Here is a 25,845-nt window from a genome sequence, read left to right on the forward strand (position 1 = left end):
TCCTCCTGACTTAAGATTTGTCATCATGCTTTCTCATACCTGTTAGCGATACGCTTCAGTGTTATCAAATGTGTAAATGTGCATTTGGTGCCTTGATTAAATCAGTAAAATACCTCCATTTTAAATGCCACAAGCTTGTGTGTTTAACCTCAGTTGTAAGTGCTTTTCAAAAATGCCCGGAAACTGTTTTTTTTTTTATTCTCACCTGCGCTCCAAATTGAGTTTAGAAGAAAGATGGAGAGGGGGACAGAAAGAAAAAAGCTGGCAAAGCAGATCCCAAGTCAGCGTTCCAGGTGCTCGAAAGCTTGCCCAGAAGTGCACAGTAAAACTTGTGAAAAAGATATAAAAGGTATTGAAAAGTGCTGAAGCAGGAACTCCCTCCCATGCTGAATGTTTACATATAGCAGCACACTCTGTATTTACAAGCCATTACATAAGCCATCACATAAGAACGGAGGAGATATATATATATATATATATATATATATATATATATATATATATATATATATATATATATATATATATATATATATATATATATATATATATATATATATATATATATATATATATATATATATATATATATATATTAGGGGTGTGCCAAAATATCGATTCTCATAAGAATCGCGATTCTCATTTAGTACGATTCAGAATAGATTTTAAATGTCCCAAAATCAATTTTATTTAAATTAAATTATACTGTCTTGCCTTTGTCTGTGTGTGCCTTTATTTGATGCGCTGTCCATGTTGTACCCGGTTTGGCCACTGAGGGGCAGTGTGGTTCCACACGGTCTAATACACTGTTAAGTTGTAGCCACATTAGAGAGTAGAAGGAAAAGGTCACGATCAAGTTATTCCAATAAAGGTTAGGTTTTTTTTACCAGTGTGGAGCCGTTCTTTTGAGTGATAAAAGTGCCGCGAATAGCACGCTAATTAGCATTAGCGAGTCAGACTGGAGTAGATCATTACAATTCCTTGCACATCTATGGATTGAAGCAAAAATCATAGTCAATCTAATCATTTTGAATAAAAAAATCGCCCTTAATCGAAAATCGATTCTGAATCAAATCGCAAACACAAAAATCTGAATCGTATCGTGAGACATTCAAAGATTTCCACCCTTAATACATATATATATATATATATATATATATATATATATATATACAAACACACACACACACGCACACACACACACACTTGTCTTTGTATCGTCGTGGGGACATCTCATTAACTTGATGCATTTCCTAGCCCCTATCCCTAGCCATAAAAAAATATTGCCTACCCCCATTCCCATTCCTTACCCCAACCATAACCATTACCCAATTCAAACCTAAACTCTTAAACCAAGTCTTGACCTCCAAAAAGAGGTCTGAACTTGTGGGGACCACCAAAATGTCCCCACAATTTCAAGTTGGTCTCCACAATTGTAGTTAAACTAAAAAAAACACGCATGGATGGGCCCCACAATGTAGCAAAAGACAAAACCATGTTAATGACGTGCGTGAAGAAGAACTAACTACTCTTCAATCACTTGATCTCAGAGTAAACTGCAATCATACTGTGAAGGCAACTCAATATGTTTTGAAGGTAAACAAACGGGCTATGGAAAATGTAAACCACGAGACATATTCTTTGATGGCAAATAAGTAATTTTTTAGGGCTAGGAGATGGAATATGTTATGGAACATGTTAACCCGAGACTAAATATTAAGCAACTAAATATTTTTGAAGACCAAGAAATGGAATTCAAATGCTAAACATCCTGTAGAAAAAATACTTCTAAACTCCTCCTACATAAAATGGCTCTCATTCAAAGTGCGTGTATTGTACAATTCTACTTCCTGTGAGATGCTCTCCATGATCATCTCTAATATGCGCTTGAGCTGACACCATCAAGATAAATCATGCTTCTGGGGATTATTGTAATGTTTTCCCCCTTTTAATCTATTGTGAGGTGTCCACAAGAGGGCAGCAACTTGTTGACGGTCAGTTTAGGTTTTGGGTGTTTTCAGGTAAAACCTTTTTTACAACACCCACCATTATTATTTACAGAGAGAATGGGCAGCATGTGTCATTGTGGAATCTTTACGACACGTGTGTTACATTTACTGCTGGGGTGCTTTGGCGCAAGGCATTGACGCTTCCAGCTGCGGTACAGCTGCAGGTGTAGGAGATGCTATAAGACCGTGAAGCAGCACATGTAAGAACAATGTGTGTGTGGGTGTGTGTGTGTCTGGGGGAGGTACTAACAGTGGAAATCTCTAAAGTTCATCACCCCTAAACTTGTGCGATATGGCGAAATTGTGCTTTAGTGTTGAAGTTCAACATTTAGCAACAAGCACTTCAGAATAACATCTCACGCTATAAGTCCTCATATTATTGTGGATGTATTCAAATGCAAAAAGTACCACATGTCTACTAGGGCTAAGGCATTTATCAGAGGGAGGCATTTAAAAATAACCTACCAGTACATAACTAAATTGCTTTTTAGTGTTTGTCTATGGATGAATAAGGGCCATTAAATACTCAAAATGTTAAATGCTATAAAAATAATGTTGTACTGGGATGGTTTCTGGTTACTGAATTATTATTTATTTATGACAATTGTACTGTGTGTTCTATACAAAATAGGTATTTTATGAAATAAATACAATTAAATAAAAAATTGCAATTATTTTCATGCAATTTTAAAATATTGGGATATATAGGTCTTTCTATAAAATTTCCAGTCGTTGTTTTTTCTTTGGGAAATTTTATGTATCAAAAGTATTAGTGGTATCGGTAGTTGGTATCAACATCTGTGACTACCCAACAGTTGAGTACTAATACTGATACGTCAGAAAAAAAGTGGTTGAACATTCGTGTGTGTGTGTGTTTGTTTTCCCCCAACATGTTAAATGAAACAAAATAGAAAGCTAATATATCACATTTATTTTTGCATTAAAAAAATGTTTATAAATAATGTCATTATGTAAAGAAAAAAAAAAGAAAAATGAATGATAATTGAAAAAATAATATACATTATAATATTTTATTAATATAACATACAGTATAGAATATTCTATAGTTTGAACTGTGTTTTTTGCACAATGAAATACATACAGTAAGTGGCACGATCTGGAGTTCAACCAAATTTTGGGGAAAAATACGTTCGTAGGTGAGCTAAAGCCTATTTCGGCTGTCTTTTGGGGCCAGGTAAACCATTAGCAGAAATTGAGCTTATTAGGAGTGAATCTGTTTGTCATGTAAAATATGAATAAAAGAACAAAAGACCCTACAAAGCCAGCTTTGGTTAAGTTTTGATGAAGAGATTTGCCTCTCACGTAAAATCTGAAATCTGCAATTTAATCGCGCTACACTGGTATCCAAACGTGTATGACATCATCACCATCATTTTCTATGGGACACTTTGCTGTAAAATCCAAACAAACGGATTGTGCTCCGATGTAAATGTAAACATCATGTCATATGGTCTGCTCTTTCAGATGGAGTCCACATGTTCTATAGATGCATGGAAAGTCTGAATGATGGCTTCTTTTCGGGAGGAATAGGACTTCATTGCGGTCATCGTAAACATGAAAGGTCTGTAACCCCTTTGGGGGCGACCAGTGCAGTGTAGTGCAGTGCAGGTTTGCACCAAAGAGGCTTAAATTCACGCTCGCTGCCCGACCAAAAATATCCAAACCTTTTAAAGTGTGACCTCCACGTGCGACACCTGAACTAAACAATTAGCATGCTCATTGTGTATGTGCTCCACGTGCTTGTATGTGTATATATAACCTTGAGGGAGGGTGTGAAGAAGGAGGAGGAAAAAAAAAAAAAGTGCAAGTACGGCGGTGTGAAATCTCCCAGCCCATAAAGTCTAATCAGCACTGAAGGCCTCGCATCAGAATGACTAATGAAATCTGGCCGGGGAGGCTGGTTCCCCTTTTAGAAACACAGCCTCTCGGAGGAGATAAGGCCAAAGAAAATAGTTGTTTCGCTCTTCTCTTATCTGTGAGAACTGCATAATGTAATCTGACTCGCTGGCGTATCAGATTCATCACTCTGTCTGGCTAAAGAAGGGAGGCGGGCTAGATGAGGGGAGGCGACGCAAAATGAAGAATGCCTTGTAAAAAAAAAAAGAAAAGAAAAAGAAGAAAGGACATAACCAATGTTTGCCACTAACGATAAAACAAAGAATTAGATTTGCCATTGACCCCAAAAGCAAATAGGTTTGTGATCACATAACACCTTATTGTAGCAGTTTCCAGAGAATGTAAAAGGAAATACTTTGCGACTATATCGCATTACAGCATATCGTAGCAGTCCCCAGATACAGAACTGAAATGCCAAAAAAAGGAATTTGGTTTGCAACTGTACCACATCACGGCATATTAAGGAAAACATTGTTATGCTGTCATGTTTGTCAATCTTTTAGTTCAGTCCATTTTCTATACCACTTTAAACATGGAACCTCAAAACCGTGAGTAATTTTTTTTGTTAATGGATGCACAAAGTTAGGCAACCATCTTATTTACAGGTTGATCGACGTATCATCATCTGCCAATAATTATATTCAGCTGCGAAAAATGTACCCACCTCATCATATTTTCTACACACCAACCCTAAATTCCCCATTGCTCAATTACCGCTGGACTTTTTTTTAGCCCTTATTTCAATTAGCATGCAAAGCGAGAAGCACTTTGAACATGATGGCGGATCCGTTACGGTGCGCAACGCAGTCATTTGAATAACATTATGGCGGCCATTTGCGCATAATATAGGCTATGATCAGCAAATTAGCCCTGGTGAAGGGTCCGGAATTTGGAGATGCCTTGATCAAAACAACAGCGCCCCTCATTAGAAGTCTAATGACCCTCTTGGTGTGTGTGTGTGTGTGTATCCTTGTGAAAATATTTGTATTTAAAGGGACACAAACACTCTCACCCAAAATTCACTCAGTAGCGCCCTCTGGAAAGTTTGAAAAAAAATTAAGCTCTGGACATCAATTTCACCAATCAACGCATAAATGGGTGGACACGTCTATCAGGACGGGACGCAGAGAAAATTCCTAAGGACCCACACCCCAAATTAAACAGGAAGTCAGCCATTTTAGATGAAATCCAGGACTTGTACTTTGACAAACTCCTACTGAGAAATCCATTCAAGTGGAGCCCAAAGTATCTTAGACAGGGAATTTGCCTAGCTTTTTTGTCTATGCTGTTCAATATGGGCAGAATGTCAAAGTTTCATGAGCTCTTTAAGGTTTCGCCATGAAAAGGCAATGTCAAGCATGAGTGTGCTTCCACCGACCTGATTTTAATAGGATAGAGGGGAGTCGCTTCATTTGGCCGTAAATTGACTGCATTCCATCCCACAATGGTGTACAATGGCACAAACACTTCCTTCAGCTTGTGAAAACAATCAAATAAATTAAACTCCAACTATGTGCACAGTTACACTGACTTTACACTAGTCTTGTGTTGGGCACGAAAATAGGCCTCATTTTCTTTACTTAGGCACTTACATCGCCACTACCAATACTACTACTGGAACCTTCGCTCATTAACTTCTCCGCTAACACACACTACGTTTACATGCAGGCAATAACCCTTCTAAAACACGAATATTGGCAATATTCGGGTTTTGTAAGGCCATGTAAACACGCGCAAAACCCCGAATACGCTCTTATTCGGGTTTTTAAAACTCCTGAATAACAGCCCTGGGTTACTCCTTTCATAACCGGAATTTTTGCTCATAAAAACGCATTCGGAATATCTTGATCGATCGGGGCAAAGTTTTTTGCTGGGCGCATGCTCGCTATTTTCTTCTTCGGCTTCTTTTCTTCGCTTATTTGATCCGCAAGGAATCTTGGTCTATGTAGTCACGACTTGTATGCGCAGCTCCGTCCTACTTGCTAAAGGAGCCTCCCTTGAATAACATTGATTTCTCCACTGCGTTTTCACATTATTGTGTGTCTTTACGGCGAAAACGCCACAGTTTGTGCCTATATACACATACAGTAAATACATTATATAAGTCCGTGCTTGTGGCATGTAACCCACTGGAAATAATCAAACCGTTGTAAACAAACATGACGCTTGCAGCAAAACAAAAACACTTCTGGAGCGAGGAGGAAACTACTTTATTTAGCGTGGTTAGTGACATAAATATGTCTTTTTTTGAACGTATAGTAAGTTAAAAGCGGAAATGACGTTATTTACGTAATTACGTTGTAGGCGGTCCAATCAAGCACAAATGAGCATGTAAACGGGAGTAACTCTTTCCGCCACGCATGTAAACGTGTTACCTCGATTGTTTCAGAAACCGGAATTCTGACCTTAACCCGAATATTGACTGCATGTAAACGTAGTCAGCGTGCCGCAGGGGGAGCAGGGAGATTTTGTGACATGGCACTCTAAAAACAGTTGTGTCAAAAGTAACCCAATTATGGAAAAAAAATGGACCGATCCACTTTATGGGTTGTTTTATACAAAATGCCCCAATTTTTGGACCCAAGTAAAGGATCTGACCGAATTTTTATGAGCTGTTTTTAAAAAAAAAAAGATCCATTTCTCGACTCAAAGTTGGGTCAAATAGAGTCCATTTTTGACCCATAGTTGGGTTATTTTTGACCCAACTGTTTTTAGAGTGCACTGTGGGGACTGACAGAAAGAGCACAGAAATAAGCACAGTCAAGAATAGATGAGTTTTTAAGAAAAAAATATGTTATGTTTCATTGAAAAAACATGAAGAGGTAAGCTCGATAATGGTAAACTGTGAATAGCCACGGATTCACTCTTTTCCTTTTGTGTGTTTGACTCTTTTCTCCTTGAACACTATCAAGCGGAGATGTGAGATGATTTTCGATGCGGTTGTTGTCTGTCTTTGTCGGTATATCTGATTACCAGGACCTTGTTGTGTCGTTTGGAGAACGTTTAAAAATGGGGAGGGAGTGGAGTGGAGTGATCAGCTTGGAGGACAAGGGGGTAGGCCACACTTCTCTGGGGCGTGGACGAAACAGGACATCTGTGGAGTGGACCCTTTCTGAGCTCAATGAAAGGGGCTCACTGGCACGTTTGCAGACTTTCCTCCTTTTTCCTCACAAAGCTAAATGACAATGGAATTTTACGAGATCCCTAATCTTGATTTCCCTCGTTACTTTTAGGTTTTACTAATCCAGCCGTAGCCGCTACCCCGCCGTCCATAGCCGCGTCCCTGAGAGACCTAATTAGTATTCCTGATTCGGAATCGTAGCTGCTTCTCGGGTTCACCTTAGCCATTAGCGAACCCCTCAGGGCTGTTTGCATTATAATCTCCGATTTAGATTGGGTATTGCCTCGTTGTCCTTCCCTGAGGTTGAGCCGTCTGCACCGGAGTATGCTGTCATGATGGAGGCAAGCTCAAATTAGCCCCTATGCTCCCGCCCCCTGCCTTTTTAGTTTGAGTCTGAGCTAAGGGTTACTGGTCGCAAATCTGTACTCGTGCAAACACATTAGACGAGCGATGTCATGTAAAAGAAGTGGATGTCAACGCTGAATTCATACTGAAGGTCCACGTGCTCTCTTCTAATTTAATGCCAAAATCAGATTTTTTTGTCTGATGTGACTGTGTTTCCACTGAAGGAACACATGAAACAAGCCACATGCGCAGACACCCAAACTCCGCAAATGTTAACATCATGCAGTGGCAATGTGGAAGTAAACACCCGTTTATTCATTTTTCATACTTGTCGTTAATTGCTGGAGACAATCCCAACGGACACCAGGTGACAGGGAGACCACTTCCTGGATTGGTTGTGGAAGTATACAGTAAGACATAAACAAGACAAATATTAGACTCTTGAACCCATATCCCACTGAGGGGCAAATATTGAGTTTGCGAAGGTAGCTAATGTTGATTTCTCATCAGAGGTTGTTCAAGGTCGATAAACGTTCTCTAGATCGCCAACAGTTTTAATAGTTTAGTAGGAGGAGGAGATTTTGAACATGGAGAACGTTTAGAAAATCTTTAGCGAATGTTGCAACCTTGAACCAAGCCTGACGAGAAATCAACATGCTCTGCCTTTGCAAGCACTCATCAACGATTGCCCCGCAAATGGTATACTGGCTTTACCTCAATTGATTTAGATGAGGGTAACCTTGGCATTAGTCCACTGTCCACCATTGGCAATTATGTTGTTCATTTAACGAAACACACACCTTAAATGTAGCAAATTTAGACGGTATTTAACACTTTGATTTTGCTGTAAATTACATTCATAGTAGGTGTTTGTGTTGTTTACGCAGACACCAGTGTACATGCACAATAGGGTATATGCCACGGAAGAGGCGGGACGTCCGACTTCCTGGTTTTCACACATCAGCTTTGTTTCCGTTTCCTGTTTGCGACGTGTGGGCCGCGTTCCTGTTCTTGCGCTTACGCCTCTGTGTAGTGTGTCTGTCTCAGTTGTCCAAAGCATTTCAGAGATGGGCGTCAACTTGCGGTTGTGGGGCGCAGGGGTGAGGGTGTGAGTGATGGAACGCAGCCATCAGTGGCCGGAAACGACGCTGATGTGTGAAACCCGGAAGTCGGAACTCCGTGGCATCTACCTCGTACAGGGAGTCCTCGAGTTGTCGTACGTGACCTACGTCGTTTCGACTTTAAGGCTTCCGTGCCTCGTCCGTAGCACCTTCCTTTTCGTTAATTTCCCACAGTAATTGCACCATTTTAAAGTTATTTGAAGTTGTGTTGTTGCTACCTCTAGCAACGGGCATCCTTCGAGCAGGTCGGCTCGCCATCAGGTGCATCATATTTCCGTGTTTAAGTTTGAATTAGCTCCGCTCTGCACAAAATATTGGTTCCGGCCCTTCTCGGTGGCGCAAATATTTTTAAAAATTACTGTACTAAATATTTTGATGTAAATATCGACTTTAAGGGTAAAATCCAACTTAAGTCGAAAATTCGGACGTAACTCGAGGACTCGCTGTATTAAGCAGTGCACTTCAAGTGACGTCCAGCTTAAATTGACCGGGAACATATGATCTGTGTGAATATGCTGCACTAACATTTGCAAAAGTCCGACACATCATTTAGTAGAGACCTGATTCCCATCTGAAGATCTGACTCAATATACTCATGCTGCCATGATGCATATCCGAATTGGGCCACTTGAAAAAAAAAAAACTAAATTGTGTCACTTGAACTATTCAGATATACGTCACGGATATCTTCAGATCAAAGTTAGGCCTCTTCCAAATGCGGATAGGGTAACTGCAGCGTCACGTTAGCAAATAACAGACGGATCAGAAAGACCCTGTCAATGCGAGCCTGATATAACGAATATGTATTTAAAAGTTGTTTACCTTTCCACCATTTAGATATCTATTTACCTGCGGTTAGATGTGTATGTGTTTCATGTGTCCAGTCTAGCCCAAAAATGCATCTCAAGTAATATACTTTTGACAGGCTATCAATCGTTTTTGGAACGGCATCAACGAAATGTGAATATCAGTGCGGCAAGACAAAAAAAAAAAGCTACAGGGCTATCACAGCACTGTGGAAAGTACGGCCGTCAGCAGCCCCTCCTTTTTGCTTTCCCTCCAATCTTTTTAGTATGACATTATGTCCAAATAAAGGTTGACATTTTGTTGTTGTTATTCACCCCACAATTACAGACTATTCCAATAAATATATGGTGTGTTAGTCACATTTCAGTTGAATTTCTGCCTTTCTTTACAATCCATCTGATTCCAGTAAGAATAGCAAAGATGTAAGCAATGAAATGCGTCCAAAACAATCTCATGGGAACAATCAGGACAATCTTGGCTTGATCGTGCATTGGGGGCCAGGAGTGGTTCTCAGAGGCACAGTTTAATTGACTCAACATTGGGTTACTGTACAAAGCAGTACGGGTGGGGTCAGTCTTGGGGTTTTGCACGGCCAGTTGCAAAAATGTGTACAGTGGGGCAGGTTATTATCTTTTCTTGCGAGTTCCCAGCATACCGAGCCTTTTATCTGCTTTTACTGCCTTTCCCGAAGTTGAACTCAGGCCATTACACATATTGACATCATGGCAGCAGGATCTCCGTAGTAACGTTCACTTTTTGTTCTAACACGGTGATGTAAGGCATGTACAAATAACATTATATTAGATATTTTCCCTGTTAAAATCACAGTCCAGCAAGTTGCAATGTATTTCAACCTTGTGGTGACCAGATGGTCTCTTTTTTCTGAACTATAAAACATTTCGCAAAAGGTATTTTTTAAATCCACCACAAGTCTAGACAAAGTCAGAATGTATTGCTCCTCTCACTGAGACTTGGGTGTCTGTCTAAGTCCAGCCTTTCTGTTTGGTTTAACAGTACTTTGGATACCCTTTGAGTTATTACCATCAAGAACAGACTGTCCGTCGGAATTTCAAGAGTTTCCTGAACATCCGGTCATTTTTCAAGCAGCTCCTTAGTTAAATACTAATCAGCGCTTGCAGAAAATCCACGGAAGCACGGTGAGATGTTACAGGAATGCTAGACAAGAGATTCAAACATGCAACCATGCAAACATACTGTGCTGCCCATTAAATCAACTCACATAAGTATAATATATTTGATTTTGTAAGTAACTTGGCCAACAGCTCTCAGAAGATTTGCAAACACACCTGGAACACTAAATCAGTTTTCTCAACAAAACAAACCGTCACTTTAAATCTCGTTGAAGAGAGATCACAAGGTCCATTTGAACACATTAGAGTTATCTTACGCGCTGAGGGGCGTTTGCACTCCAGAGCGCAGGTGCCTGATGACTCTCCTTGAATGAAAATGAAATTAATGCAAAGCAGGTGAGGACTTCAAAAGGGTGCGGACGTGAGCGGAATGGCCCCCAATGTGTTTGCAATCAGCGGCCTGAGACGCAGCAACGCTGGATGGAAGTAATAATAAGTGGCTATTTGGTGCGACAGTGAGCAAAGCAGATGAAAGTAAAAAAGAACGGGTGGTGTCAAGGGAAGGTCGCGCGTTTTTGCGGTGCGGCCATTGCCACCCGTCTCCTTTCATAACGAGCGACCTTGAGACAAGTGATGACTTCATTTTTGTCCTCTTTTTTTACTGGCAAGCATGTTAAGAGAAATACGATTTTAGCATATGTTGTCCTTGAATATGCCAATGTTGCTTTGGTCGTATGTGTTTTTAACGTAGCGATGGTGCCTTAATTCAATTGTCTGAATGTCTGCATGCTTTATTCCTATTCTTGCTTTCTTTTCACTATGCTGGCAAAGATGCCATGAACAAAAATATTGTGTCACTAAAAGCAACATATCAAAGCCGAACGGTAAGCAGAGAACACTGTAGAAGGGAATTGAGTGTGGAATAACATCTGCAACATTGGCTGCCATTGGTACAACAATCAAGTCAGATTTTTTTTTTTGTGCATAAATTAAGATGACCTACAGATTACCTCAATGGCGGCTCACAATTAATGGCGCGATATTACTTGGAGTTTAATAATGATAAAAGAAACATGACCTGAATACTGTTTGCCGCACAAGGTTCCAGTCTTTGAATTGACATTTTCTGAAGATTGTTAACAAAAATACAGTACATACTGAATTCAGATGTGAAACACAGATTTGTTCATCACAAAGCTGTCTGAAGTGTAGCATTATGAATCATTGAAAGGAGTATATTTGGTCTGCAACAGACAGCATTCGACGTTGACGGTTGCCATGAGAATATAGTTAATAATGTTAGCTTGGTTCTTGGTTGCTTGACTAGCACACTGTGTAACTGATAGCGTGCGTTTTATTGTTGCGTTTTTGCGTTTAAGATTTCACTGCTAGTCAGCGCGGAAATTAGCCCTTTAACCTTACCTTGTCTTAGCTAATGGCTGACTAATTAGTTCGCTTGCTAACTGTGCGAAGGAGCATTTCAGTGCCATTCAGTCATGTTTGAGTCCTGACTCAACATTCAGTTGACTGCCTGGTAGCCATGGGAATTAGTGGCTAACATTAGCTGCTAGCGCTAGCAACAGGCTGACTGACCAGTTAACTGTGCAACAGCTAACTAGTCCGCTAGCTTACAGTGCTGACTTATTGAGCCAGGAATTGACTAATAGTCTCTACGGGGATGATTCTGCTTAGCTAGTGCTAATGCTAGACACTTGCTGCATAGAGAGGAGCTAGAGAAGGGGAAATTTGCTATAATTGTATTTTTAATTTTTTTAAAAAGGGGACATTCATTTGTGTTTTATTTTTGATTATAGCATGTTACTGTAGTAAAAGTGTGCTTTATCATTACAGTTTGATGCCCAATCAAGGTAAATAAACAAACCTCGCCGGAAATTTGACTCTAGCTAGTCTTCTGAAATTAGCTGCTAGTGCTAGCTGACTGACGAGCGTGGAAGCTTGACTGTGTGAAAAAGCATTTCAGTGCCGTGCTGTCATTTTAACGCCGGGAGTTGACTGTCGGTATGGAAATTAGCCCTCTAATGTTAACTGCTAGTGCTAGCCACTTCGAGTTCTTTCAAAACCCCTTGTCAAGTTTTGTCCTTCCTAGTAAACGTAAACCTAAAAAACACAAAGTAATAGCTTATTCTAAAAGCACCCGCCCCCAAATCAAGCCACCTCAAGGACGTTTGAGCTTAAGTAACATTCCACAATAGTCGCATTCGGCTTCCCTACTCGGGGCTTTCATCCCATTCTGCACAGTCACTCCCATTAAAAGCGCTCTTTTCAGAGTATTTCTCTGAGGCACGACGTGACAAGGCACTCGGCAGCAGAGGCGGCGGAAGCAACACACACAAAAAGAAGGGGAAAAAACTCTGCAAATCTCACTGGAATGTTCCACTGACAGCATCTCAAGACATTCCCAGTGTCTCTCACAGCAGTTTTCTTTTGCTGGAGAAAAATCCTCTGGGATCAATCTGTAATTAAGCATGGAGAAAAGGGGAGGGGGGTGCAAAAGAAATAAAAAGCCCCAAGCTGTATCACCAGAAAAAAACATCTTTGAGTATCATTAATTGCTAAACGAGAAAGAAAAACAAGGCTTTGACATGCATGCAAACGAGCTTGAAGGAAATGCGCACACCTTGATGAAGCTATCTGGCTTATGAACGTGTACGTGAAGTGGGAAAACTGTCACGATTTAAACCAATTTTCTGCTAATCTTACACCTTGTCTCTCTGATTTGCTTTATATAGAAACGTACAGCACCATATTATAATTGCACAGCACTACCACTTTGATAATTAGCAAGTTGTTTTCGTAGTATTGCACAGGCAATCAAAATTGGAGCATTAGAATGCTACATTTGGAACCATTAAGAGATCCTATGGACAATTTGTGCTAAACTGACACATTTATTACTAATTACAATAAAAGTCCAATTGAAAATGCAATTATACAACAAAAATTTATTTTTTAATTTTTTGATTTACTTTTTTCTGCTTCTGAAATGTTAACTTTAATAGTACTTTGGACACTGTGGCTTTTGGATAATGGATAATGGTGTGTATGTAAAAAAAAATTATAATAATAAATGTGTATGTGATGGGTGGGAGGGGCAACATTTTCCAAAGCATTCAAAGCGTGCAGTGACAGTTCACATCTTTACTGCAAGGGTGTCTTGCAACTGAAACAATAAGCACGTGTCACTCCTGTTGTATTATGGCTTGAATGCAAAACTATGACCTTTTAAAATCCTCCACTGTTGCCATTGAAAACATGCCGCAAAATTGTATAACCTTAACCATTTTCTACAATGGTTCCTCAGTATTAAAATTATAACTTAAGTCACAATAACGACTGTTGATGTTGGATAATGGTGTAAAAAGTTCTTCACTTCGTATGTATTTTCTCTTGACTGCATTCTGCATGTCGAATAATTCCACACAAAAGTTCATTAATGTCTATACGTCAGACAAGAATTCAAGTTTACATGTTTTGTTACCTCTGCCAAGCCTGAACTTGATAAAAAAGGGAGTGTTTTTATTTAATTACTGTATGTCTTTGTCAACTACAGAAAAATATCCAATTAAAAACCATTGAAATGTAAATAAATACAGATTATCCATAGCTCAAAACATGTTATTTTCCCCTGACCAAATGCACTCAAGTGCCGCGTTTCTATGGGACACAAAGGGAATGTTAAGGCCTGGAGGAATGTTGTCCTTTCTTGGGCGTGTGACATCGCTGTGTGGCCAGTGGCGTCCAAGGAAAACACCTTCTAAACTGCTGACTTTGATAACAGAGGAGTGGATTGTATTTTTTGTTTCTGCCTGCGTGCATTTCAGCTCGTTTCCAATCCCACGTGAGCATGCCGACTAATGACTCGTCTCTGAACATTTGTGCAAATGAACGTTTCGAGTGCATGCAGTACCACTTTGGGCTCAACTGTGTCTCAGCTCACAGCCTCAGGGGGTCTTTTGTGTACGTGTGTGTTTGTGTGTGTGGGCATGTGTGTATGTTTGTGATAGGGGGGTATTGAGGGGTGGAGGAGTTTTTGTGGCACTGCTGTCTGTGTGTCAGGATATGGGAGGAGAGAACACACTTCCCACTTTAAACAGGGCCCATCCACTATAACCATACGACAACATTTTTCTATTGTATTGTTATATTTGCAATCTACTTGTACTGAAATAAAATGTCTTACGTAATAATAATAAATACATTTCATGCACTTTGTATAATTAAATTGTAATATGCATGTAATAAATGTTAATTTGGGAATGTTAAAAATATATTCTATTCTTAATTTTATGAATACAATAATTTTTAGGGGGAAACAACTCTAAGTATAAATAGTATTAGAAAATAAGTAAATTTAGAGGAAAAATAAAGTTCATATGGAATATATTTTATTAAATAAAAAAATAATAATACTAATAAAAATCCCAAAACTTGGGAATTACAAAAATGTAATAACGTTGGCAGTGATACACATTTGAGTACTTGCTGATAGCAAGCACTGATCGCATTACATCACTGAAATTGTGATGGAAATTTGTTTTCTTTCTTTTTTTCATGAACATGGCACAGGTTTTACTTAAATATAATATTTTAAGAGTAACAACGTGTCATTAAAAACATTTTCATATCTAACTGCATGTGTTTCTAGCTATCTTGCTCCTATTCTCACTTAAATGTAGCCTGTAACACAAGGTATTTCAGTTATGTGGTGCCTCACTATGAACACTAGGGGGCACTATGTAGAAGGAGTACATATAATAGAAAAGAGGAGAAATAAGAGATGGAGAATAAAACATACATTTGATAATCTGTAGCACAATTATTGTCTTGGGTGCCTACAAATTTAAATGAGTGCAAGCAAGAGCGGAATTTTAAAGAGATGCAATTGGCAACACATGTTCAGAATATTTCTTTTGTAATAGAAAATATTCAGTTAAAGGTGAGTTTGGTTGATGTAAAGCAAACGGTAAAGAATTTTAAGGCCCATTCTTAGTAAATTGTGCATTTTTAAGAATTTCCTGTTCGTGTATGACTCCTAGGGACTCACTGCTTGTTTCCTTTCCCTTAGCAACGTGCTCCAACCATGTGTTCATTGTGTTAGTATAACCGCTCTCTATGACAGAATGCTCACTGTTACCAATTAAAGCCTCACATCTGCTTGTCATTATTGTGGTAGAAGTTTAAAAGGTAAAGCAATAGAATAATAGCAGCCATATAAAACACCTGTTGCTCGCATATGTGTATATGCCTGTCCATGCGACACAATGTGAAGAGTCCAAGAAGTTGTGAGAAGTGAGGTGTATTTTACAGTACATGCCTTTGCAGATGGTAATGTTGATTCTGGAGGCCTCACGGAGGGCTGGCCTGCTGCAGGCCAGGAAACATCACTAGCACTAGGGCCATGTGGGACCTCTCCTTAAAAAAAGAGAAGAGAAAAAAACTTTTTTTTTTCACAGCTCATTGTAAGCAATCAGGCAAATAGAAACTTGCAGCGGTGCAGCAGGCAGGCAGGAACGTCTGACGTTGGACAGACTACCACGTCTTTCACCTTCCTCTCGCTTGTCAGGAGAAGAGCCGCAGATGTGCCTGAGCAGAAGCCCTGCATCATCTCAAGGCTGCCAACACACCAACCCCAGGAAACAGGACACTCATGTTTTTTTGACAGCGCTACAGGTGTTTTGAGTCACAAGTTACAATGCTGCCTGTTGTTTGTTTAGTGTTCGTCCTGGCGGGATCGGGGCAGGCCCAGAGTCAGAGTCGGACCTCCAGGCAGGACGGCTCAGCCGCCCCGTGGCGGCAGGTGATCCAGTGGGAGAACAACGGTCAAGTGTTCAGCCTGCTTAACAGTGGGTCCGAATACGTTCCCGCCGGGACCGGCACGGAGGACCAAGATCACCGAATAGTGGTTGCTGACACCCGCCCTGAGTCATCCCGTAGACCTCAAGGTGGAAACGTCCGCAGACAAGCGCCTTCACGGGGATCCTCTGAGACTATCCGTGGACAAGCCAGGCATCCTTTCGGTTTCGGGCAAGTGCCTGATAACTGGAGGCAAACATCAGGTGGATTACCCTTCCAGGGGTCCTCCGGCACTCGGGTCAGACAATCCACAGGCTCCTCATCTTCCTACCCTTCATCGCCGTATAACATACCGTCCTACCCTCAGTATCCCATTCCTCAACAGCCCGTCTACCAACCTCTACCTTTTGAGCCCAGTTATGAGGGACCATACAGGAGCTATGAGCCGCCCTTTCAACCAGTTCCCGGAGCAGGTTACGCCGGCGGATCGTACGCCGGAGGACAGGGGTACACCGGAATGGGGTACGGTATGGGCCCGGTACCGCCTGGCTCGCAACCTGAATTCACAGATGACGGTTACCATTTCTACCAGTCTTACAGCTACGGGTCCAACCCTGCGGTGCCTCCACAGGCCGCTCAGCCATCGTTAGCGGATGGCCTGGACCGCAGATACACCCACAGTCTGTTCAACGAGGACCCCGCCGCCTCTGTCCCCGACAGCAGAGTGGACCAGCCAGGAACGGCGGGGCAAGCACCAGTACGGAGTCCTCAGTATGAGCAGTTCCCACCATTTGCAAGACCGCAGCCCCCCTTCCTGCAGCCTGTCCCACCTGGCAGAATCTCTCCAAACTCCGCCATTGAGCAAACAAACGTCGGGAGCGTATATCAACAAGAGCAAAGAGGTAAAATAATCTGCTTTTTATTTTTTTGCACTGGAATAGTTTACAAAAATGACAAATATACACATATTGTTCTGGAAGTTGGCTCTCCAGAGAGAGTTAGGGGTTTGCAGAAGACTCTTTAGTTTTTTTTTTATATTTCAGAGTCAAGCAGACTAATACTTCACTTGCAGCCACTGCAGGGATTTTTGCCTTTCTCGTCGCAATTCCTGAAAAGAATTTGAATGATGCAAAAGTTGAGCACTCACTCTCTCCGCCCTTTTAAATATGCAATCATCATCTTTGAGCATGTTTATCAGATGTCTTAAGCAATCTTTGTAAGAGTCAGCCTGACTTTTTTTATGGGGAGAATTCAAGATTTCAATCTGCTTGTGTCGTTTTTTTAAGAAAGCCCAGCACACAAGAAGCACTGTTTGCATGTGAGTGGGGTTCTGTGTGCTTCACGTGCAGTTTGCTAACGGCGATGGTGACCTCATCGCGTCTGGTGAGAGGTGGGGCTCCCTCCTGCATTTGGGGACAAGAGAGAGTAAACAAGGTTCGAAAGGGGTGGGTTGGAACGAGAGGGGGTGGTTTATACAGCGAATCACCACTCCCCACAAGAAAGGGTGATATGGAAAGTCCCGGCAAGAGTCTTGGGATGTAAAAGAGACTTCAGTTGAACAACAAACAGTACTTAAGATAAACTTGTTTTTTCTACCGAGGCACAAATGACGTTAGTTTTCCAATATGTTCAACGCAGAGGGCTGTTAACGCTCAGCATTAACATGACAGATTTTGTTCTGGTCTTCCCTCATGCTCGCAAAAGCTTCATTCATTCAGCACCCAAGGAGCTCACAGCGCTAAATGACTTCATGCGTACAGATGTCTTAGCTAGCTCAGTCGTCACTGGCCCAGTTTGTTAGGTTAAGGGAGCAACAGAGGAGTTATGCTTGTAATTGCTGCATTGCGGAAAACAATGACGCTGTTATCGTGCTGGGACTGTCACAAACCGAAGGTTTTCTTGGTGTTGGAGGCAAGACCAAGGAGGAGTAATCTCAAAACAAATGTATTTATTTAAAAAAAATAATAATAATTTAATAAAAAGAAGATTCAACGTAAAAATCCAGATTCAACGAAAACTGTGTATAACCTCACCGCAATAGGAAACGACATGACTCAAAAGTGACTGATGACAACAACAACAGAAACGAGAAACAATGAAACCCTCAAAGACAAAGAAACCAGAGGCTAGAGAGCTAGTTACAAATGAACTGACAAGACAATCTGACGCACATATGGACAAGAAATGTGTTAGCTGGAGCGAGCCGATAGGTGGAAACAAAAACAGGCAAGACAAGACATAAAAAGGAAAATATGACAAAACAAAATCTCATCAAAACCAAGTCAACAAAAACACTCATGATGACAGGTAGAGGGTGTCTGCTGCGTTTGTATTAAAGGAGACATTGTACTTTTTTTTTTGCAATTCAAAATAGTTCCCAGATGTCCCCAGCACACTTACATACAATCACTTTCCAGTCCCAACTCATGCAAATGAGCCACTGCTTGTCCCACCAATACAGCAGAGCCAATGTAGACTACGACTCACAGGGTTGGGATGAGGAGAGCTCTTACTACTAGCCTGCAGTGTGAAGAATAGAATGTGCAACCGTAATGAGAGTAAGAGCATGTATTTTCACTCTTGGAGGCAGCACTTCATTAGGTGGCCAAAAATTACACTTGTTGATTTGGGTGGGATGCTCGTGTGGCACATGTAGTGGGCATAGCCAACACAAATACACCCATCTTAACTCAACAATTTTGCGAACATTGAATTGTGTCGCTTATCAGAAACACTTAGTAGTTGTCTCAAACTCAACTTATGTGGGTATACCACAATGAAAGTTCAAGTTCAGGTTCAAGTATTCCAAAAAAGTACTCACCTGTTTTCTGAGCTTGGTCATGTGGCATTTGCAAGATGAGCCTTGATTGGTCATTAACTGAGCCCTGAGCAAGTGGCAAAATGGCCGCCTACTGAGAGGGATAAACGGGCGGATTTTGCTACTTCATTAATAATCCACAAATGCAAGATTAATCAGAATACCGTGCTTAGACTAGTAGGACCTCATGGAACATACTGTATTGTAAATACTTTTTGGGGGGTTGACTTCTGCTTCAATGTAGTGTTCATCTGTTGCTGTTGAATCTGACAATTGCATAAGATAGCAGTTCGATATTTTAATTTAGTCCCACCCCTCATTGCAAATCAGTGTTTTTATTTTAGCCTCAAATTCACAAACACTTTAGTGCCTGAATGAAAAGAAGCAAAGTTGTGTTTGTGTGTTTAAAAATACACACTTTCCACTACACTTCCTCAAATAAAGTATTCATAAACAAAGCCACTGGCCAGCATGCCAAAGAATAATGAGACAATAATTGGCACTGATTAATTCATTAAGGCTGCTGCAAAGCATTCCATGTTATTTGGCTCATTAGTTATCACATGATAGTACAGAAGAGGACTACTAATGATACACTAGGTTGATGATGTCTAACCAAGGTCCGTTGCATACAGAGCATTGCAGACAAGACGATTGAAATGTCATGCAGTGTGCGGCGTCCTGCCACTAGTTTTCATGAGTAGCCGACCGTCGCCCACTGGTGCAAATCCAAATTTGACACGCCAGTCAACGACGCCACAGCATTGATGTAACAGCCAATCAAAAAAAATACAAGTTTACAGGTTTTAAGCATAAGCGAGAGACCCAGCTGGCCTCCTGCCCTCGCACCTGTGGCACGGAGTGTCCCTGTCACTGAAATGCACAGGTGCAATCGATGAATGCCATCAGTCTCTAATAATATCCAGACCCTCCTTATTGTCGCCCGTTTCTTCTTCTTTGTGATGAAATTGATGAAATGCTAAGAGGCTAACTGTTGGTATGCTAATAAGATGACATCAACGTATAGCAATCTGTTTACTTTTCATCATATCTCATAGCCGAGTATGAATTAGCATAAGAATTAATACAATTATAAAATGTTGATATGCTAACTGTTAGCATATCAACATTTTAGAATTGTATCAAATTGATGATGTCCATCAGTTAGCAGCTAACAGACGGACATCATCATGACTACAATGAAGTACAAAGGTGAATTGAAGAGGAGACTACATCATGTCTGGCTGTCGAATTTGAGTACATTTGAGAAATGATAAAATCCTGACATGCAAACAGTTGGTATGCCATCTACTGAAACAGTAAACCTTATTTTATTTCTTATCATTTACAAGGCTACGCAGTGTGCTGTGAAAGCTGTGCTAAACGATGAGTCACTTGTTCGTCTTTAATTTGACCTCAATAAATGTGAAATACTCTGATGTGTCGTTTCTCTGCGGCTCATCGTCTTTAGCTTAAAAGTATCTTAAAGGCAGGCCTGCACGTCCTTTTTACAACTTCTTCCGTATATAAAATGCCTGGCAAGGTCTCCAAAGCGTGCCCCACTTAGAGCGTAATATGTGGCATTGTCACATGCTGTTGAGAGCCGATCAGCTTTGGTCCCTCCAAACACTTCATCCCTATAAAAGAGACCCAATTTCTCATTTCGAAAGATTAGCGGGGGCAGAGAACAAAGTCTTTTCTTGGGTGGAAGAGAGCGAGAGAGAGCAAAAAAGCAAAAGTGTGGTGGTCTCACACGGTTCTTACAATGTTTACATGGTCTGCCCCAGGAAGTGTGCCCTGTCCTACTACATCGGCCTCACACGGCGAGTGAGCGCTGAGAAAGGATGTTTGTGTAAGAAGCGAGCAAGCCGAAGCCCTTATTTAAACTCACCTGCATGCTAAACACTGAGCAAACACAACATGTCAAAACTTCTTATGCGGTTCCTATAAACATACCACAAACATTTGTTAAGTCAGTCTAGATACCGTCTGCTTTTATTAACCGTTTGAAAAAAATAAAGCAAAAACGCATCATAGATAATCAAAGAGTACTGGTAAAATGTGTACCAGTAATAACATGGTGCAATCCACCTCCCATTTGTCGCACAATAAAAAACAGTCATTTTCATGAATTTATTTATTTAAAAAAATAAAAAAATACAACAACAGATGTCCAGAGATGTAAAAAGTCCAGCCAAAGAGGACATTGTTCACCCTATATTAGCTAGCTAGCTACAGTACAAAGTACAAAGAGAAATAAATGGATTTTACATCTTGCCCTGTAGTATTAGAAATGAAAGCTGTTAAAATGCTAACATTTGGTATGCTAGCGTATAGCTAGTTTTCCCATGTCATGCACCACCATGTTGAAGATTGACGCATTGTTTTGTTCCGGTGTTTATTGAGTGTTTGGATAGAAAATCCTACCTATCTCTTCATGGCCGACGAATACTGATCACATGATTAAAAATTATATACAAAAAGTTGTGTACAGTTTCAAATAAGAATTTTAAATGTTAACGTGCTGACAGCAGAGCCGTATATAGAGAGAATTTGGCTCGGTTTCAGCAGGGTAACAAGTTGGCGTCCATATGTCATGTGACTAGCAGTTGACCAATCACAACGTGGCCAATCACGCATACAAGAAGATAGCAACCTCAGTACACAAAAAATGAAAAGGCAGATCCATGAGGATTTTACAACATGCCCACTCTTTTAGGCTGCTATCTTGCTATATATGTTAACATACCAACTGTTATTATGTTAGCATTTATGGTTTCAAGAATGATTTAAATGTTAACGTGCTAACAGTTGTTAGCATAGAAGAAGATAGCAATCTCAGTACAAAAAAAAAATGAAAAGGCATATCCATGAGGATTTTACAACAGGCCTGCTCTTTAGGTTGCTATCTTGCTATATATGTTAGCATACCAACTGTTATTATGTTAGCATTTATGGTTTTAAGTTTGGCACCTTTTCCATTGGGAAAAATCAGGAGTATGAGGTACTATTTTTAGTACCTGGTTAGCCGTGTTTCAAGCGTGCCATACCAAAACCATTTTGATGAGATAGCACTGCTAGCTACACTTTTCTTGCTCCCCTCAGTCTCTTTTTATATAAATAAATACACAAGACTGTTTTATTCTCCTCTGAAGTTTCGGATTGACAAACAAATCAAACTTTGCTGTTGTAACATTCACACAAACTTGTCAGTGGCCCACTTTAAAACTAAACAAAAAACTGACAGCACCACTGTGAGATTACTGTTGTTTTTCTTCGACATGTTCGTTCTTCCCCCGCAGCCCTTGACTAAAGTATGAAAAGCTCACGCTGAATGGCAATAAGCCCTCACGTAAACCAGCTTACATGTTTCCAAGTAGAGCTTCATCCCCCCGAAGATAGAACTCATCAACCTAGACATGCTTCATTAAAGGTTAACCTCAGGTGGCAGGTTCATTTTAAAAACGAGCATCAGGGAAGGTCACATCACATTAGCCGAGGCAGCATAACATCATCTGCATAAAGCATCGGCCTGATATTCATAATAAGTTGCATTTAGTTAGAGGCTTAGTGTGTGTTATGCTCTCTTTTGGGACGATATTCCGCACAAATACAAAATCCGACCCTTTGGCTCAGTCACCCCAAACTCACCCCTGGTCTGGAAAGGCCGATGGAGCATCTCATTAGAAACGCGTGATAATCATCGGGAATGTACGGTAATTAGCGGCCAAAGGCTGTCTGCATCGCGACCCATTCTTGAACCGTTGACCCCGTCGCTGTTGCCCCCTCGTGTCCTCCATCAGCGCTTTCATAAATGCCAGGGAATTAAAAAATTATGACAAATATAGGATGGGGCCGGAAAGGGCTGGATTGCAGAAAAATTGGAAAAGATGATCCGTGTCAGATAGCTTGTCATGGTAGACCTTGATTTCTTCAATGGCATCTCGAAGATGGTTGACTCGCAATTTGAGAGGATTTCCAAACAATTTTCCCATTGAAAGTAAAGGAATTTGAATTAATTTGTTCCAGAGTCAAACTGTCACCAGCATAAAACATACAAGTAGCTTTTTAACATTCTTAACTACCATACATACAAGTGTACAAGATCAATGTGGAAAGATTTGAACCTCCAGAGTTGAACATAATCCGATTGTTTCGGATTTCAAAACAACTTTTTCCCATTGAGGTTAATTATTATTTTGGAATTGTTTGTTCCAGAATCCAAACTATCAGGGGATGTCACCGATCTTTGTCAACTGTGAGCCTTTGAGACTCTTCTGCTATTAGGGGATATACAAATAAAGTTGACTTGACAACTCTTTGGAATGAATTAAAAGCTTGCACATAAGGCTTGGTTTAGAACGAGAAAAAAAAAGGCAGTCTGACAGCAGCAAAGCCCAGCCGGAGTTAACAAACATACCAGCCCCCTTTTTAATAATTCCAAAGGCCGCATTGGACCACCTCTGAGGGCCGGTTCTGGCCCGCGGCCAGTGTGTTTGACATCCTTGGCATAAATGAAGAGTAGAGCGCAGGTCGAGGTTTTATTTGGATTAGGCTAAAAAGTGTTATGTTCATAAAAGTATTTGACATTTTTGGCCCTTATTCAATTTTGATTGTTATTTTGTGTTTGTTTGGTTGGTTGGTTTATTGAGCATATAAACATAGAAAAACATAAAACACATTACAAGTATGAAACATAATTTGAGTAAAAAAATTATAATAAAAAAACAAGAATAGGAAGAAAGAAAAGGAAGAAGTTAAAAACGTATCTAGTCCTACCCCTTATGTTTTGACTTATTTCAATAGATACAATCAGTAGGTCATTTTCCTACCTCACCATTAGGTAAAACAACAAAACTTTATATGTTCATATAAATGATACAAATTCATGACGTCAAGATGCCGTCATTTACGACCTTCTATTTCTAGCCACACAATGTTTTGAAACATGACATTCTTGATTGATTGATATATGTGACTTTTTCTTCATTCATCAGGTTTGCCTGACCTAGTTCCAGATGCCAACTACGTCCAGGCTTCTACATACATTCAGAGAGCTCGCATGTACTCACTGCGCTGTGCTGCTGAGGAGAAATGCCTATCGAGGTAAATTGATGTCCTGTGTGTTGATTATTGCACACAAAATGGGGGAAATTAAACGTTTTTGCTTGTCTAGTGCCACTGTCTTCAATTACATTACAGATATCATTTGTAACAATCTATCTTTCCTTGAAGTTAATTTAATGTTTATCCACACTTTTTTTTAAACTGTGTATCACCGTAAAATTTAAAATAATAATAATAATAAAAAACATATAGATAATTAGTAAAAATCGTTCACATTCTACACTAAACAAGTAACAACACAAATGCTAATAATAAACATTAATCATCATAAATTATCTATACATCTAAATTATGCGCAAACTGCGCTAAACAGGAAGTGCACACGTAAAACAAAAGTGTTAGCACAAAACCGGAAATAACCATTTACAATGCAAATTTCAGAATAACAATCACGGCTCCTGTGGAAAAAATATATGATTATGGTTATTTAGGTTATTTAGCGTGTCTTAGGGCGTTTTTGGTCATCTGACACAAAAAATTACCGCACATTTTGCAAGGGTGTTTATAGTGGCAGGAATGTATACATTTTAGAGGTTGAACAAAACACAGCAAAACTAATAAGAAAAATTGCTACACCTGGAAAATTTGGGGGGCCAATTTTCGAAGCAGTTATCCTAGACCTAGACTTATGGGTTACTCTAACGTGTTATCTTTTTTGGCTCTGCTAGGGGTGTCAAATTCGTTTTTGTATCTTATCTCATCTTATCTTATCTTAAGATAAGTTTGGGATAAGTTTGGGTTTCCTTCGGAGGTCTGTTTGATCACATTTACACAACAAATTGATTAATAACTACTGGTAGTTTTGAAAACATATGCCAGTAAAAAATATTTGTGTTAAATATCATTACATTTACTTCTAACCAAAAATACTTGCAATGTCTCAAAAACTATTTTGGCATTTTAGCAAGAAACACAAAGTCGATATATATAATTGGCTTTGGCCTCTTAATTTATTAAGTCAATGGCATGCGTGAACCCAAAAAACTCATCATTTTGCCTGACTCTCCACTGAGGACACCATTGAGATGACAACAGGAAGATCACCAGCCATCGCTCAAAGCCCTTTCATATCCTGTCTGAGTTTGCGGCAATCACCGGCAGATGGGAAGCCGTAATTTGCCGTACATTCCCAATGAAACAAGCGCCGCAAGATGAATGGCTGGGATCTTCCGCGGTCGAGGTCGCGCCTCGTTGTTTTTGTGAATCCTGTAACAAGAGTGTATATCATCTGAGTGGCTTGCCTCTCAACACGCGATGAAATGCATGTAGTCTGCGCGATGAATTATGTGCCATACCATCTGTGAACTTTACCAGGTCTTGTCATGAGAAACAAATAAACCTTTTTTTTCTCCTTTCCACTATACTTCAGCTCTGCGTACGCACCGGAGACCAACGACTACGATGTCCGAGTGCTGCTGCGATTCCCGCAGAGGGTGAAGAACAAGGGCTCTGCTGACTTCATGCCCAACAGGCCGCACCACACCTGGGAGTGGCACAGTTGCCATCAGTAAGCACGTTTATTTGTTGTTCAAAGTATCATAAGTAGTGGTGCAATGGGTCATCACTGATCCGTGAAAAACAACAACAAAGTGCGCAATCACAGTGGACACCATTCAGATATGTCAAGGAAGCGAAACATACTCAACGTAACACAACGCTTACGCTCAGGCTAACT

At 40.3% G+C, this 25,845-nt stretch overlaps 1 protein-coding gene across 8 annotated transcripts in view; it reads left to right on the forward strand.

The window, feature by feature from the left end:
* loxl1 (lysyl oxidase-like 1) overlaps positions 1-25,845 on the forward strand; it is a 54,899-nt gene that overhangs the window by 19,071 nt on the left and 9,983 nt on the right. For 3 of the 8 annotated variants that reach the window (XM_086071780.1, XM_086071787.1, XM_086071781.1), the window contains 4 exons: positions 15,498-15,525; positions 15,886-17,127; positions 24,041-24,149; positions 25,540-25,677. In XM_086071780.1, the coding sequence (XP_085927906.1) occupies positions 16,125-17,127; positions 24,041-24,149; positions 25,540-25,677 (1,250 nt within the window). In that variant the 5' untranslated portion in view covers positions 15,498-15,525; positions 15,886-16,124. Of the gene's footprint in view, positions 1-13,505; positions 14,271-15,497; positions 15,526-15,579; positions 17,128-24,040; positions 24,150-25,539; positions 25,678-25,845 lie in introns of those variants that run through there. The other 5 variants (XM_086071788.1, XM_086071786.1, XM_086071784.1 and 2 more) reach the window with 5 other exon arrangements.

Source organism: Leptonotus elevatus, chromosome 3, assembly GCF_054856555.1.
Source record: "Leptonotus elevatus isolate MCC_2025b chromosome 3, RoL_Lele_1.0, whole genome shotgun sequence".
NCBI classification, from domain to species: domain Eukaryota; kingdom Metazoa; phylum Chordata; class Actinopteri; order Syngnathiformes; family Syngnathidae; genus Leptonotus; species Leptonotus elevatus.